This window comes from Charadrius vociferus, unplaced genomic scaffold (assembly GCF_000708025.1).
Source record: "Charadrius vociferus isolate BGI_N301 unplaced genomic scaffold, ASM70802v2 scaffold26, whole genome shotgun sequence".
Lineage (NCBI taxonomy): Eukaryota > Metazoa > Chordata > Aves > Charadriiformes > Charadriidae > Charadrius > Charadrius vociferus.
Window position 1 is genome coordinate 841,789 of NW_009649320.1, and position 17,626 is coordinate 859,414.

At 38.5% G+C, this 17,626-nt stretch overlaps 1 protein-coding gene across 1 annotated transcript in view; it reads right to left on the minus strand.

The window, feature by feature from the left end:
- ASMTL (acetylserotonin O-methyltransferase-like) overlaps positions 1-17,626 on the minus strand; it is a 42,006-nt gene that overhangs the window by 7,732 nt on the left and 16,648 nt on the right. The window contains exons 5-10 of the mRNA XM_009889460.1: positions 16,046-16,107; positions 13,843-13,951; positions 8,204-8,630; positions 4,687-4,849; positions 2,704-2,888; positions 594-723 (exon numbers count right to left, since the gene is read on the minus strand). Of these exons, the coding sequence (XP_009887762.1) occupies positions 594-723; positions 2,704-2,888; positions 4,687-4,849; positions 8,204-8,630; positions 13,843-13,951; positions 16,046-16,107 (1,076 nt within the window). The remainder of the gene's footprint in view (positions 1-593; positions 724-2,703; positions 2,889-4,686; positions 4,850-8,203; positions 8,631-13,842; positions 13,952-16,045; positions 16,108-17,626) is intronic.

The following is a 17,626-nucleotide window of genomic DNA, read 5'->3' on the forward strand; positions in this document are numbered from 1 at the left end:
CTTTCCCTAAGTAATAAAACTCCCTCTCTCCCACTCCTAGCACAGGGTAAAAAAGGACACTAACAAGAAGAGTTTCTTCAGGTGTATCATTGGCTTCCACCATTTTGGTGGTCATCTTAGATATTAATAATTAAAACAACACACAAAACACTTAAATCCATTCTAGAAGACTCCAGCCTTTTTGTTCTAGCAATGCAGTGTTTCAAGTTTGACACCCCAATACAAATCCTTCATTACTTTTGAAAATCTTAGACATGCCAAAGGACAGCAACAGCACAGCTGAAAACACAATGTTGGGCTGAGCTCTATCAGCTGAGCCACAAACCATCTTGTTTTCTGTGCTGAACTATATGTGAGTATATAACTGATTGTGACGTTCACTGATCTGAAACTACTTAAATACCATTAAGTAACACTACTGTCAGTTAACTGCACTCAGGCCTTTTATTCTGACATTACAATACCAGAAAAACAACAGTAGACAGTATTACTGCAGTTCCAGTATAAAAACATACATAAGTTTTAAGTAAAATATGGAACTGAAATCAAGTTTTTCCCTTTAATATGTATACCAGTTCAATTACAGGTAATACCTCCTAAATCACAAGCGTATTTAAACTGTGAAAGATCAAATGCTGTAGCCACGTCTCTTGCTGTCAGGTGGGCAATGCTGTGCATGGCAGCCATAAAACGTTGCTTCACCTCCTGGCTGTGATAATAGTCCTAAGAAGGCAAAAAAGCACAGTAACTGAAGTGTATTTTCATTACTTAACTAAAACTATGTACGACCAAGGCAGTAGGTACGCACCACGAGCGTCAGAATTCTAAAATTAAAAGATCCAAACCCTTTGCTGTTTCACTGTAATGATAAGCAGATTTTTGCTTCCTCTTGAAAATTTTGATCACACATCTTTTGCAGTGCGTCCCAAAGGACATACACTGGCTTGGTTTGAACCTGGTCTTGGTGATGTCCCAAGGGCTGTTAAATTCAACTCTTCTGCCCACTGAAGCTGGGGCAGCATAGCAGGAAGAAGGGATAATCTGAAAAGTGCTTTTTAAGGAAATACTGTGCCTTTGATAAACATTTACTAACACATTTGCTCCACAGCAAAATGTCTCCAGACTTTAAACTGTTTGAAAGGACAGATTGAGTTTTTTCTTTTAGTCTCCTGAAGCATTCCTTCTTCTTCTTGATATACTCACAAATTGCTTTCGTTTAATTCTGACATTTATTCTCCCATGATGGGAAAATAACTAGATGATTGGACTGTAACTTAAACCAGAAGCATAAAAGCTCATTCTGGGTTTTTTGATGAGATGAGAAGCAAGCATTCAGTACCACAACCTCATGCCTCTACCTTTGAAATGGTACATAAGCATGAATCCCCTTATGGCTCACTTTCATACAGATTTCATCAGTTATTTACAGCCTTACAGCTACTATGAAGTGGAAGTATCTCCAGGCTGAGGTATGCATAGCGCCATAGGCAGCCCATATATTCTGCTTGGACATACTATCCTGTATGCATATGGAGCCCAGGCCTGAACTGGTGGTGCCTCCTGCCACGAGCATCACCCAAGCAAACTCAAGTTGGTAATCCAGATGTTTAACAAAGGATGAGATCCAGTTCACCTCCATTAAAACACTTTACTCGCACATAAATTTAAGCATCTACTGCAGCAGCTATCCTAAAAGCAAAGTATCTAAACTCCATTTAAAATAGCCTTTGAAGGATTCCTAAAGGAGGTTCTGTCCACCAGTAATCTAGGTACTAACATTAAGGTAAGAGGACCTTCTTAAGTCTCCAAAACCCCTTATTTCCTTCCATCAGCTGTATATGAAGGATGTAGACATCTCCTTTAGGAGACTGGCTTCATCAGCATCTAGAAGTACAAATTAAGAACAACAGGATGTAGTCTGAAGTACACTTCAAGCCAGCACTGCTGTCAGAGATGAAGTCCTAGCGTATTCTCCTGCTCACTCTACTAGCCCTCTCCTTAAACAGGCACAAATAAGTCCCCCAACTTGCTTCACAGGTGGATAATTGAAAAGTTAGGATACTTATAACCCTAAGTGACTTTCCAGTCTGAACATATCCACCTGGGCTACCCTTGGAAAAGGAATGCTACAGAGATGGAAACAGATGGAAGAAAGGATTACAATTCTTATTAGCAATATATACCAGCTTGAAGCATATACAAAACTACAAGCCTTCATAAAAGAGACTGGATCTCTTCTCCGCTGCATCAGCACAAAGCAACTTTGAAAACAGCTTTGATTACAGTCAGCACAGATTGAACTGGATGTACATCAGTACCAAGTGATTGGCATCCAGTATGGAAGAAGCACGTGTGATAAGGTACTACCCAGTGTTATAAAAAGGCCACATAAATGTAAATTAAATAGGCCCAGAGGTTGTTTTGGGAGTGTGTTAGCTGGATGGACAACACTTTAGCCACAGAATTTTCATCAGCACTCAGATTTCCCAGTATATTCTGTGATTGCTCCAGCACTTCAGAACCTAAAGTTGAAGGGAACAGAAGTCTGAGACTAGCAAGTTGCATTGTTTTTCTACAATTTCTGAGACTGACCAACTTTCTGTGACAGCTTTGTCTCCATTTGCCCCTAGATCAATTCTGGACTCCTCAGAGCAAGTTTTGATACTAACAGCAAGTTTTGATACTAATAAGAGTTTCTATTACCTTAAATAAATCCTCTGCTTTCTTTCCAAAGGCTCGATGGTTCTGCCTGCTCCCTTCTTTGACAGCAGACTCCAAGTTTGTGAAGAGAGGCCAAAGGTGGTCATTAGAGTGGATAATGTAGCCATGAAGCGAGTATTCACCATCTGAGGTCAGGTAGGTATTTGCTGAATCTGTATTACTATAACCTTATGGGAAGAAAACAATTGTAACCAGCTTTGTTTCAGTACTTACAACTGTCATTTAGAATCTAGAGGCATGTTTTCCTGAATAGCTGTTAAATAGCTAGCAAATCCTGATCTTAGGATCATTTTATTTTTTGTGCAAAGATTTCTGTGAAATAATTCTGAAGGTCTTCTCATTCTTAAAGAAGCAGGTACTTTGTTTATAAAAAGAAGTTAGATGCTGGTAGATATAGATAGGCACTGATTTTTTTATTTTTGTTTTTAAACCAGAGTACCTCAGTTATACACCTGATATTCAAGGGAGACTATTAGAAGTTCTTCATTCTTTACTGCATTTTTCTTTAGATTATGGTTTCTCCTTCTCTTAAATTCAAGCTTTCTCCAGTATGTTTTGCCTTTAGGGCTTTCTCCTTGGTCTTGTCCTCTAACAGAGTAGAAAGCATCCTTTATTTCCTTTTCTTGGCACTTGACCATTTCAGGTCTTATGATGTAAATGATGTATATGGAAACTTATAACTACATAGTGCAGATTGAAGAAGTTAATCCTAATACTGACTTCCTCACCTACATACACCTTCAAGCACTGTTCCAGTTAGAGGCACTAAAATTTAAGCTGCTGTCCATGAAGAGGGATGCATTCCAGAGCTCTCCTCGTTAAAATCCTGATTCTCCGCTAAAGATTGTAACTTTGCATTGCTGCAACAGGGAATGGAATTTGGTCCTTATTTTAGATAGAATCAGAGTCATTTAGGTTGGAAAAGACCTTTAAGATCATTGAGTCCAACCATTAACTTAACACTACCAAGTCCACCACTAAACCATGTCCCTCATCACCACATCTACATGTCTTAAGTATCTCCAGGAATGGGGACTCAACCACCTCCCTGGGCAGCCTGTTCCAATGCTTGATGACCCCTTTGGTACAGAAATTTTTGCTAATATCCAATCTAAACCTCCCCTGGCACGACTTGAGGCCATTTCCTCTCATCCTATCTCTTGTTACTTGGGAGAAGAAACTGACCCCCACCTCGCTACAACCTCCTTTCAGGTAGGTATAGAGAGCGATAAGGTCTCCCCTGAGACTCCTTTTCCCCAGACTAAACAACCACAGTTCCCTCAGCGGCTCCTCATAAAACTTGTTCTCTAGACCCTTCACCAGCTTCGTTGCCCTTCTTTGATAATACTCCAGCACCTCTATGACTTCCCTGTAGTGAGGGGCCCAAAACTGAACACAGTATTTGAGGTGCAGCCTCACCAGTGCTGAGTACAGGGGAACGATCGCTTCCCTAGTCCTGCTGGCCACACTAGTCCTGATACAGGCCAGGATGCTATTCGCCTTCTTGGCCACCTGGGCACACTGCTGGCTCATATTCAGCTGGCTGCTGACCAAGACCCCCAGGTCCTTTTCCACCGAGCAGCTTTCCAGCCACTCTTCCCCAAGACTGGGGTTGCATGGGGGTGTTGTGACCCAAGTGCTAATGATACATCTGAGCTATTACACTGCTCCCTGGGACTGCCCATGTAACTTTTTCTTAGAAATTTCATCTTTTCTATGTCCAGACAGCAAAGGCAATTTAAGGATTCCTCAGAGACCCGAATGTGTTATATAGGTAAAGCCTGCCCCCAAATGAAGCAATGCCAGCTACTAATAATAAAAGCAAAGAAGCAATGATCCATTCCCCTTTCCCCCAAATCCAAGTTACCCACAATATCAAGTCAGACCCTGTGACCTTCAAAGCATTTCTTCCAGTCCTGCATGTCATTCAGTACTACATGGAGCTGGGAAGGAGAAATTAGTCACCTTGTGGTGTTTTCTCCAGTAATCCAAGAGCAGCACATGCATCAAGGAGTCTTTCTGTTCCACACACAGAGGCTCCAACCTCATTTGCAATATCCGCAGCCTTCAGTGGACCTTTATCTTTTAGATGGTCAAATATCTTCAGCTTAGAGGCTACAAACAGAGCCTACACGTAGGAAAAAAATTGTTAACGTGCTGTCTTTAAAAGACTGCAATCAAGAAACAAAAGAACTATACCTTTTTCCTGGAATTATTCTACACAACTACTGTTCTTCAACAAGTGTAACAGTTTCACAAAACTCAAAAATTGCTATGATACAGAATCACAGAATGGTCAGGGTTGGAAGGGACCTCTGGACATCATCTAGTCCAACCCCCGATACATTTCCTTTCCCTCTCAGAGGGTTTCATTTTCTCAGCCAAGTAACAGAATTTTGAACAGAGGTGTTTGGGAGAGAATAGAACTCAAAATATTCTGGAATGCAGACTACAGATTTTGTATGAAGACCACCTCTTTATTCAGATATTTAGCATATCTCCATCTATGAGCTTGTTCCACATGGCCAAACATTCTTGAGTATCTGAACCAATGCCAAAAGACCAAATTAAATTTGATTTACCCAAAACGTAAGGAACTGGAAAGCTCCACTAAGGCAATGTAACAGCTTCAGATGCTATAATATTGGCTTTTGTTTAATAAAAAGTAAGGAAAAAAAAAAAAACACCACAAAAAACTTCAGAGCACAACTACACTAAATGCACACCTTAACAGGACATGTATGTATCAAATGAGGACGAAAGAACAGCTACTGCCTGATGGTGAAGAAAAAACCATGGGCAACATAGCTGTGTAAGCTGAAAAACTGAACTGAACTTGTAGAGATATGTTAACCAAATCAGAGAGGAAAGTTAATGTTATGTGATGATATCTACCTCTCCATTTGAAATTAATTTGAAATTCTGCAGTTTCAGTATTCTGAAACAGTTAAAACACCTAAAACCAAGGAACTTGTGCAGAGCACAAAAGTGAAAGCACATAAAGCAATCACAGACTCCACTTCTTTGCAACTGCAGGCAACTCAGGTAGTTGGACTAGATGGTCATTGTAGGTCCCTTCCAACTGAAATATTTTATTGTAAACATCAAAGGCAGTCAAGGGGAAAAAAAAAAAAAAGGATTGATATTCTGTTTAATAAAAATCAAGTGGAGAAAAAGAGATTAACTTTGAGGAAGGTCTGCTACTGTGTGCCTATATATTTTATCATCTTCATCCTCACTTTATAATTTCCTCTGTTATTCTAATAAGAATGTATAGCTGGAATTTATTATAATCCAGGCTTTCACAATACTGAGCCAATTGCATCTAGTGTACAACCATTTTGCTTCCAAGTCCTGCAAAATCCTTGGACTGATACCACCTGGAAACTATAAAAACAGAAAAGAGAAGGTGAGAAGACAAGGTCAAAAGCTTGGCTGATCCAAATCACTCTTTCTAGCATTCTGTAATTCCCATTTTGGGGAGGGGAGGGGAAGGGGGAAGAGAGGGAGAAAGAAAAATTTCAAAGATGACAAAACCCCAAAGCTCTGAGTATGGATCAGAGTATGCAAATTAAGAACATATGAAGTTTGAGAAAGTATGATTTAATTAACCTCAATCCCCTCCTGTTCTGCAACAGCAGCTGTTCAGAGTAAAACGGGCAGCAACATCTCCATCTGCAGACTTCACTCTGCTTTATGAAGTCCTTGAAACAACACTCAAGGATCAAAATGAAATAGAACTTGAGAGCTTTTGTGAAACTAAATGCTTTTGTGCCTTTATCCCTGTTCTATGAGTGGAGAGATGATGAGCTTTGTCAGATCACAGGAAGCATTCATTCCAACAGGTAATTAATTTTACAAAGATCCAAACCCTGAGAAAAAAAAACTTCCCACTAGTTCAACATGAAACTCAGCACTTCATACTATGACTTTACACTGGTTTAGTGGGAAAGGAAAGCTTCTCCTTCTATCTACAGCCTCCACCATCTTTGACTGCACAAAACCAAGTTCGGCATCACATTACTGTAAACAGTGTACATAATGTGCAACAAAATGCTGATGATTCTCCAATTTCATTTTATTTTTTACTTAAATTGAAGAAATGCTAAGCATCATTTCACCCCTTCATGTACATCAAAACTCGCTTCCTAAGGATACACAAGGAAGTTCACAAACAGCAGTCTCGAGGCTGTTTTATTTCAAATCTCCCAATACTGATTTGCATGCCTGCAAGCAGCACGCCCACAGATCTACAGTCACCACACTATGGTTTTCCTTCAGATCTGAGTACACTTTCTGCTGTTTCAGCAAAACCATTGTCCATTGTCTTGCACGTTTCCTTCCATCCCCCCTCAGATTTGTTGTATCTTTAGCTCCAGGTTTGTCATTTCACTGCCACTTTAGCAGTTTTTTCACCTCATCCTAAAATATGAATGACTTGGAGATCAGTGATCTGTTAGAATGATTGGTGTTCATTTCTGCTTCACCTTCTTCACTACACTGCAGCTGCGAGTAGAAAACTTGGCAGCCCTTAAAATGTCCGGCTACTCATTTCTCATCACACTTGGCTGCTACAGAGAGCATGTGACCTTCTGTTCGTAAGCTGTTATGCCTCCATCAGATACTGCATGGAGATTATCAGATAAGCATACCTGGAACATGAAACGGGGTATAAAAAAAAAGTAATTTCCTTAATAGGGAGTAAGAAAATTAAGATCTTCCACAGAATCCTAACACTCAGCATTAAAAGTCAGAAAGGAAATATAACATACACAATTCTTGTCACAGTTTTAAGTCAGATAAGTTAACCGTATTAATTGCTTTCTTTGCTGAGTATATAAAGGTAACTTCCTCCTTGATTGTCTCTTGTAAACTAGTAAAAAAAAAGAAATTAAAAAAATCAATTAATGAGAAATTTCTTAAAAGCATTTTGAAGTTTCCCTACAACATTCCGCTTTACTTGGTGGAGTTCCACTTCTGAACATACTGTTATTCTGAAGCCTCCTAATTACACCAGAGCCTGAATCATTGATGTAGCCAATGGAAGTTAAATAATGATCTTGCATAAACTGCATTTAATTAGACAAGATGACAAAAGGCGCATCTGGGAGGGAAGAGGGTACTCTTTCCAGACATCCTGGAAGCACAATTGCACCGTTCATAACCAAGGTCAATCATGCAAGGACAAAAAAATTCTGAGGACCTTTTTTTTTCCCCCCTCTCAAGAGACAAAAATTTTATCAAATGTGTAACTGAAATTTCATAGAACAGATAAAAGCAAATACCAAAACCACAGTGTTTGCACTGCACCAGAAGTTTCAGCTATCTTAGATTCTCTGGTACATCAGTGGTCCTTTTATTCTAATAATGAATACATTCTTACTCCATCTCAAGTATTTCACAATACCTGCTGTACACTGAAGTCCAATGAAAGAATCATATCAGTCAGCACTGCAATGAGTAGTTTTATTTTTTCCCTTACCTTTGAAGCTCTAAAACCATCCATCAGGTCTAGAATTTTAGGTGGAAGTTTTGCTGCACTTTTCGACACTCCATTCTGATTTTCCAAAGGTACCGCAAAACCAGTTCTGACGTTAGAACTGTTTTCAGAATTGTAAATAGCTCCTGAGGAATACGTCCCACTGCTGTCCAACTTACTAGCACCTTTGTGCTCTGTGAAATTTGAAGATTCACTTTCTCCATCACTTAGGTTCTCAAAAGTGTCCACGGAAGGGATAGAGTCATACTTTTTATGTTGTACATTATGTTTAGGGGGTGGATAGTACAATTCTGCTAGCTTTTTGCAGAAGTGATTCAGAGGAAATCCCACCACATTCAAGAAGTCTCCGTGGACATACTCAACTAACATTCCACCGAGGGCCTGGATTCCATATCCACCAGCCTTGTCCCTGGGAGAGAGAGTGCAGAAACAACACATATGTAAATAAGATTAAGAGTAAAGGTAGCACAGAACACAAAAAATCCACAAGTACTGCAGAGTCTGAAATAAAGACTAGTGTACTCAAGTTAGAGGTGGATTAAATCTACTAGCTAGGCTCAATGCTTCAATTTATAAATCACAAGATAAATACGAGGATCAGTATTTCTACTAAGGGTGAGCAGCATAAAGTCTTTATGCTTGAGACGGTCCAAGGGCCATAGTCACCTAAGCAGGAGGTACCTCAGCTGACTGCAGCGAGATTGCGTTGCCATAGGTTACCCAGCGTTCTCCCAGTCCTGGCTGCCAAAGCAAGCGTCACTGAGACCAACATTGCCACTGGGTCACCCAGCTGCATACTGACCCTAGCTCTATTCCACAAGAGGCTGAACAGCCTTTAGGAACACATTGGCTCCAAAAGGAGCTCACAATGAAGAAATCTTAGAACTCAAATGACTGTAGTACACGTCTTGCGTATCCCAGTCATAGGAATATATAAAATGAGCATCAGGAAGATAGGACTTTGTTGCAGAGGAGCAACATAATCAAATATAAAATCCACTACTATCCCATTCAACCCTATTCAATTCTTGTGTAATCCTCTGAGATGTGAGCGGAGTTATGGTTCACAACACTGTGCTCTTAGATGTCATGGTAATACTAGTAATTTGGCACAGGAATGTACTTTCACAGAAAGTAACCTTGGAAATCTAATTTCTCGTTAGGTGTAATTATGCAGATTCCACTGTGTGGAATGGAAATGCATACAGGCAGATAAGCTGTCCAACAATTTTACTGTTTACATTTAAGAAACAAGGCAGTTAGAAGTATGCTTACTACATGATAACGCCAAATCAGAAAACTCCAGTCAGCACACTTTGAAACCAAAGGTCAGTCAGTCTCAGATCTATTAACTTCAGATAGTATGGAATTACCCAAACTACTTATGAAAGAAGGTTACTACACAAAGAAGATTGTAGATTTTTCATCCTAGATTTGATCAGAACCAGCCCTTTAGATTTTTAGAACTTTTTTCTGGATTCCCTTTCCCATAGTCTCTTAAGAGAAACACAGGAATCAGTATGCCAGCAAATGGGATTTTTGAGTTTCTATAAACTAGGGAACCGGGCTTTTCCTTTAATCTTGCATTTTAAGCACCGCTGTATAGCTTTGTCATTATGTTATTCCTTCGTTTATAACATACTTAAGACTTATATCATCTAAATTAGGAATATTCTAATGACTAAAAAGTGATTTCGTTTTTAAATGAAGTAGCAGTCCTGTAGGATGAAGTCATTCTGGTATATGCTGACAGGGAAGCAAAAACCATTGTGACCATCAAAAGAAGTGGTATCGTATTGCCAGCAAGGACATTAACACACTTAGACACAACCTGTATCTTCATACAGAACTTCACATTCTGGCATTGGATCCTGAGTAGGATTCTCTACTACAGCTATAGCCTCTAGTCCAAAAGCATGAGGCTATATAGTTAGTAACAGTTCCATTGATTTTTCAACAAGTGCCTTCCATCCTAAAACCCAGAACATCTCAGTATTTACAAAGCTCTCATAACTAGCTCTGGCTAATCTGACTGGCTTTTGTAACTAGATACTTTTATTAGCATATCACTAACTTTAAGGTATGCACAGCATCAGTTAATTTGCATTATAATAATTATAAAAAAAAAATATAACTCGCTTCAAAGACCTTTTGACAAACAAAAAGACCACTGCTGCAACCGAAACATTTTTAAGTAACTGACTGTTGTAGGGGTTAGTGCAACATCCACTGACTTAAAACAAACAAAAAAAGCCAACAAAGAAATAAACCTGCACACAAAACAGGAGGAATGTATGCAACTGATTTTTAAAACAAACACAAAACAGAGGTAACTTGAAAATGCCACATTAAAACACATCTCCTTTACTAGCTTTAGAACTTTAGTCAGGCCACAAAATAGTATATCCATGTATAAAGTATCTGAATTGTCCAACACAGAGCTAATAATCAAATAAATCACTGTTGCACTAACAAGCTCTACTGCTCCTACAAATGAAAGGAGCTGCTTGATTGGGTTTTAGATAGGTTTCCAAAGGCAAGAACATATGTATGATTGCTATAGATATGTCTTGGCCCATACAGTTGCATGAGTAGAAATACAGACAAATTTCAGCCACATTAGACAAAGTCCATCTGAGCTAGTGACTGGGCTTCACTAATAGTCTGAAAGATACAGGGACATCACATTTATCTTTACTGAAACAAACATTTAAACTGCATTAGAAGCTGTACACTAATTTTTGCATCTCTGTCAACTATTAGTTAGTATAACCCAAGCTTAGTTATCTTCACATATCTACATATTAGACAATTCCCACCTTCAGTTCCTTTAAATATGAAGTTAGTGGTTTTGTAGAACAGAGAGACAAAAACTACTCGCACGAAAGAGGTAAGGAGAAGCAGAATTTGGTCACCTATCTCTTGGGAAAAGCAACAGCTAGATGCCTGGTCAGCATACAAACATGATGGAACCAGTTAGATATGCGTTTCCAGTTGCAAAGGAACTTGGAAAAGAACGGAGATAGGCAGGTACAAGAACAAGATTTGCTAGTAAGTTCTGGTGAACGTAGAACAACTATTTCATACAGAGGAGTCAACTATAGCAACAGGATAAACTAAAAAACAAGATTCAAAGTTAGTTCTAGTATAAGAACAGTACAGCTCCCCTTACCTCTGTAATCCTGCACCTGGATGATTTTTGCTTTTATGCTTTAAAAACTGATAACCTCAAACTATCCCTGAGCTAATTTGTGCTGTGAGACTGTAATTATTCACAAAATCTAAAAGATACTTTTGCTGTAGCTTTGAAGGAAATAACTCTTAGGAGAAATCATACAAGGGAAGAAAGACATTTACATTCTACATGTTATTACTTCACAGTTAAGTCTGAAATTGTACAGCATCTGTAATCACCTCTTTCCCAGAGTGCAGTAGGGTTATCTGGTTTCATTGCCACCATTCAGAACAGAGCTACCGAAAACCACATAGGATCTTCAGACTGGAAGTTGTGAGCAGAGACAGAGGAAGTTGTTCACAAGGGAAAGGTTACAAAATAAAAAGCTGGGTCAAAGAGGCAGGCAGAAACTAAGGCTACTCATTGCACAAGCCCAAAACAGTTAGGATTACTGTGGTCCAGCTCTCTTTCTACAGATGGCCAGAAAGGAAGAGAAAGACCCTGCCAGCAGTCAGAAAAGCTTTGGTTGGGAAGAGGAACAGGAATAAACAGAAAGCGAAAGGCCATCTTTCTGCAGCCAAAGTTTTTGAGGGTTTTTTATAGCCTCATCCCAATCTACCGTGAGATAGTGCTTTTCACTCCTCCCTTACATACTATAAGCCATCTATATACTTTTAGAATTAGTCCCCATGCCACCAGTGACTGACTTTTAAAATAATACATGCCAACTTTGTCCTTGCTATAAAAAGAACTCAATCCAATCCTCAACAGCAAAAAGAGTCAATTTTCTTTTAATTTTTCATGTGATCATTAAGTCTTGTATGACTTCACAAAATTAAGTAGCCATTAAAAAAATAAACAAATGGTCAGTTGAACTGCAATAGTGTTTAAAAAAACCTGTATGTATACAAACATGTAACCAGTATGGGTGTCCATGGAGGAGGAGTCAAAAAAGCCAACCAAACAAAAAACCCCCATGAGAAACTTCTCCTTAATGTTTTGCAAAATTTATAGGACACTATATTTAATAGTTCCTTCCCAAGGCCAGAGCAAATGCTTCCGATCCTCTCAATTATATGAATAAAGATTGACTGTCTTCTGCTCCAGACACTACTGAAATACATTCTCTGAACCTTGCGTCCCTGGAAAACCCTTGCTGTCACACACTCTGTTTAGCAGAGGAAACAGAATTAGCCACTGCTGCTCATAAGCCATTTAGCTGCAGCACAACACTGCTAAAGCATATTTTATTCTAGAAGAAATAATGAGAATATTCCAAAATATTTTTGAACCAGACATGCCTTCTAAAAATCCATGGTCATTTCTCTTTCAAATTACAACTTTCTGATCAGCTGCATACTAAAGATCACCTTCCAAAAACCTAACTAGGAATTTCTGTTACAAACGGTATTCTTGCTAAAAGATTATTTTCTGCATAATCCAATTTAGCTTTGGCCTCTTTAATAAGCTGGGAACCGTACATGTTCAGAAAGTATGCCTCATTTACACATAAGCACTTAAATAAGTCCAAAGTCTACATTGGTTTCTCTTTCCCCAGTAAAGCATGACTGTATTCCTTTATAGCACAAATGATTGTAAAAACCACCATGACTGATATTGCTACACAGTCAGAATTGAAGTCAGAGCCAAAAGTTCACCTCAGATCACCAGCTACACAGTCCATAGTGCTAACTATGGCCTGATTTGCCTTCACTAAGCTTCAAACATGAAGGAAATGCAAATTCCATAAAGTCACAAGAATTCCCTTGTTGTCTCCAAACAAGGTTGTTTGTTTTTTTTTAATATTTATTTTTTTTAAACAATCTCGTCAACTTCATCTTAGTAGTAGTAAGGCATTCTTTTCTCATCCTATTTGTTCTGTGGAATCAATGTTGTCTGTAACTAACTACTATATTGCAAAGGTAGAGGAAACACACAAGCTAAGAGACAATTATGGCATAAGAACACATATAAGGTGGCCACAAGAGTAAGAGAAAATTGAGTCGGCATTTCTTGCATCAGAGCAGTGCGACTTTGATAAACCAAATAAACGAAGTTCCAGCTTCTTTCTCCGATACCCTGATTATCCAATACTCACTCTATTCACCTGTTTTATGAGAACAGTCCACTGTCTCAGGTATCCAAGCTCCCTGAAGGCCTCTGTTAACAGAGAGGTAATTGTCTATTGCATGAGTGCTTGTTCTAATCCAGAATATTTCAACAGTTTTCAATTTTCAAATTTGTTAGGGTACTAAAAAGGTAGCTCACTTTCCCTGGAGGAGTGGTAGTTCTAGACAAGACCAGAATACCCACCTTGTATCACCCATGCTATCATTTATCGCAAAACTTCACAGAACACAGGACGAAATGTTTTATGCTGATGGCTAATAACGTACCCTATGGCCTATTCTTAAGTATTGTGTGATAGCTTCAGGGTCTTACTTACATCGGCTCCCCGCTATGAATGTACTCCCATAAGAGCTCTTCAGACAGGTCAGAAAATTTTACTTTAGTCTCTTCATAGAAATCAGTGACTTCTGTCTCTAGCTGATTACCTACAGAAAGGAAGAGGTCTTATCAGAAACAGAAACTGTAGTTTAGAGACCATAACATCTCAGTTTTATTTTGGTTCATATTCATTTGACGTTTTTGCTTGGGAAAACTTGAGATACTACACAGATATATGAAATGACTAATAATGCTCTTTAGAGACAGCAGACTCATGACTCCCCCAAATAAGTAAAAGCTTGCATTTTCAACCTCTGCAGTCCTGTTTTGGGGCTAACAGGTTGCTCTCGCTGTGTGGGATGCACTCATAAATTAACAATGCTAATGCAGAGCTATTTATGGGCTGCCAGCATACACATCCAGCACCAAGTAAAAAGAAGGCTACAAAAACCCTTCTAACTTTATGATTGTTGTCAAAGAACTCTTAATGCCACCCCATAGTTAAACACATAGCTGTTACAAATGCTTGAATGTCAATGTGCAGCTGCACATGTACTGCAGACCCGGGCATCCAACAGTCCCATCAGTAACCACCAGTATAATTTTCGTATCATCTCTCAAGAAATAACAAGATTATTTCAGACTTTGGTATCTAGAAGTGGTTACTAGAAGGCCAGAGGTACAATGCAGTACTGCACACCTCGATGTGGACCCTGTTGCACATGGTACACTGTGAATCTGGTATCATTACAGATGGAGGCTTTCCCAAAACATGTTCAAAAGGAAACAGCCTTGCACAAATGAGTGTGCACGTTACAGATTACGAATTCTCTCTACTCTTTCCTATAAAAATCAAGGTTACCATCTCCTGTTACCGCTGGTCTGATAGAAGTGGAAATTCTTGAGGAGGAGTAAGAAAGATCCACAGTACAGGCCAAGATAAGAATACTAGTCAACTGCTAATAGCGTTAGCGTTGAAAAAACATTTAATGACCCAGCTGAAATAATAAAGTTGTTGCATATGAAGACAGATTACTGTATCTTTCAGTATTGACAAAAAAAACAGTCAGCTCAAGATGAAAATTCCATCTGTAACATATATGTCGTACTTAACAGCAGCACTGTAATTATGACCTAAAACTAAAAATGTATTCTAGAAATTTCTTTCATTGATTGCATCACTTGGCGAATATGCAGACTTATGGTATTTTTAGCCATCTGAATACAATGTGGCTTAAATTTGTAAACTTCAAATAAGATGTGCTATCATAGCATCAGTACTGCAGTTGTGTGCACTTTTACTTTCTTCCCGGAGTAAACAATGTAAGGCATTATTATTCTTGCTGGACTGCTCACAGGAACCCCTTGATAGCATGTTTTATTTTTTTTGCAGCAGCTTTCTTTCTACTGTACTAGCATATAAGTAAGGGTACTGCATCACTGAGTTTATTTCTGTTACAAGAGTGAAGAGCAATCATTCCAGTAAAGATTAAAAGCTGTAAATAATTTGTCTACAGAAAGACTACGTCCGGTGACATTTCAGCGAAACTATTCTTGCAAAAGTTCAACTAAAAGAATATTGGCATAACCAAACACTCCTCAAATTTAATTAATGGTACAGTCCTCATAAAAACCACTTGCTTACAATATAAATTATCTGATAAAGAACATTTATGTATTGCTCCCTACAGTTAATTAACAGTCTGAGGCATTAAGCCATTACTTTACTCACCGCCTAAAAATGGGCTCTAAATCTCCCCTTATTTACTGAAAAACAAAGTAACTGCACATAAAGCAACCACTTGTATTCACCAGCTACTATAAATACAACACAGGAATAAAGTTAATATGGATCAGATTCTGCTCAGTCCCCCAGTTTGTAGTTCCTTACTTGAATTTAATTTAGAATATTCCCACAATTTACACTTGTCTTTCAGTCTCATAGCTTTCAGCGCCAGTATTTCTAAAGTCATCCTTCCTGTGTGAAAACTGAATACAGTAAGAAGGTTGGCTTTTATGGGGAGTTTTTAATTGATATATTGATAAAGTAATTCTCATCTTGAGTAGGAAGCCAATTCAGACCGTATATGAAAAATTACCATCCCGTTTCTTCACTTGTAAAAGTCCTTATGAGAATATATTCTTATGAAAATACTGAGTTTTAACAAAAATACTGCATTTTAGTAAAATTACACATGTACCTTTACTGCGGCAATGTATAATAGCCACTCCTGTGAACACACTGTGCTCTTTGCCACTCAACCTGTCAGGGGAAAAAAATATGCATTAAGGTTTTATGAAATCTGTCACACGCAAAGACGTTCTACAAGATTATGTTATGACAGCCTGAGACACAGACCCTTATATGAACACATGATTTGATGGCTCTGACATGCATCCTAAATAAATACATTTTTTTATTTCAATATAGGTGAAAAGACATTGGCAGAAAAGAAAAATACTATCAAGAGATTCCACCATTTCAAGTCTCCAACATCTCACTTGTACCGATGTCCACAATTTGGAAAAGGAGCCCATGGTATCAGTTTATTTACTGTAAATAAGTAAATAACTGTATAGGGAGAAGTGACTATTTCAGATGCATAAGAAAAAGCCAATCAGTGTAAACACTACTGTTATAGGCACCTCCACTGAAAGCTGGCAAGAAACAGCTAGGTGATGCAACTTAGACTAAACTAGCAATAGGCAACTACAGCTTACGTATTCATGCAGACTGGCCCCCAGGGACCCCATGGCAAGCCAGAGTAACAGATGGCGAGCATATACGAAGAGAGCCTATACGAACTCCTACCCCAGACCCACGTGCTCGCTCTTGTAGTGGCTCCACAGCGCCACACTGTGGCCGATTAATTTCGAGGGGCTTAAATTTATTAATCTCGTGTGTAAGCAATGGAAGTATAATAAATAGCATGAGAACTTGAATCTTTGAAGAGACTAATTAAGGAGTAGTCTCCTAGAGATTAGCCAGGCTATAATTCGATGTGATCAGAAGCATCCTGCACTCTTACTATCACCCACAAGATTCGTCATAATTAATTCAAGATGAATCAGTGAGAAAATTTTAATCTGACACCTTGGATATATGCAAATATGTATCTTGTCTACATTTTCCTGTTCATATACGACAAAATTAAGAAGAGCTATAAAAACCTGAATTTTAAGTGCATTTCGTATCCATGATTAAGAGATAGACCTACTGACCTTAAAAAAACCCAAAACACTAAAACATTTGCATATGTTAGAAGTAGACTAAGCTTTGTTAAAAAAAAAACAACAAAACAAACAAAAAGCAAGCCACAAACAAACAATTTTTGAACTAACCACACTTGGCATGATTTCAAGCAAAAACAGTTGTGAGAGATCTCTTGCCAGACAGACCCCTTTGGGAATCTCCTACTAATAACATAGGCTGCTGTCACTTTTTTTTTTTTTTTTTTTAACTATTTTTAAGTTAGTAACATGCCACAAAGAATCAAAAATTGAACCTAAGTCATCAAGGAAAAAAAAATAAATATCCAAAATAGACTTACAGAACAAAACTCCATAAGCTCCCAAGCCACTTGTATTCTCTTTAGGACACACCTGAGTTCGAATGCAAACTGGTGAAACAAGCAGTGCACCTCTTCTGTATTCCCCCCATAAAAAAGAAGCATAACTAGTGGATTCATCACAACTCATCCTTCAGAAAGGAGGTGACTAGAGTTATTTAGTTGGTGTTTCTTGAAAGAAGAGAGTGCTACAAAATAAAACTAAGCTTGTAG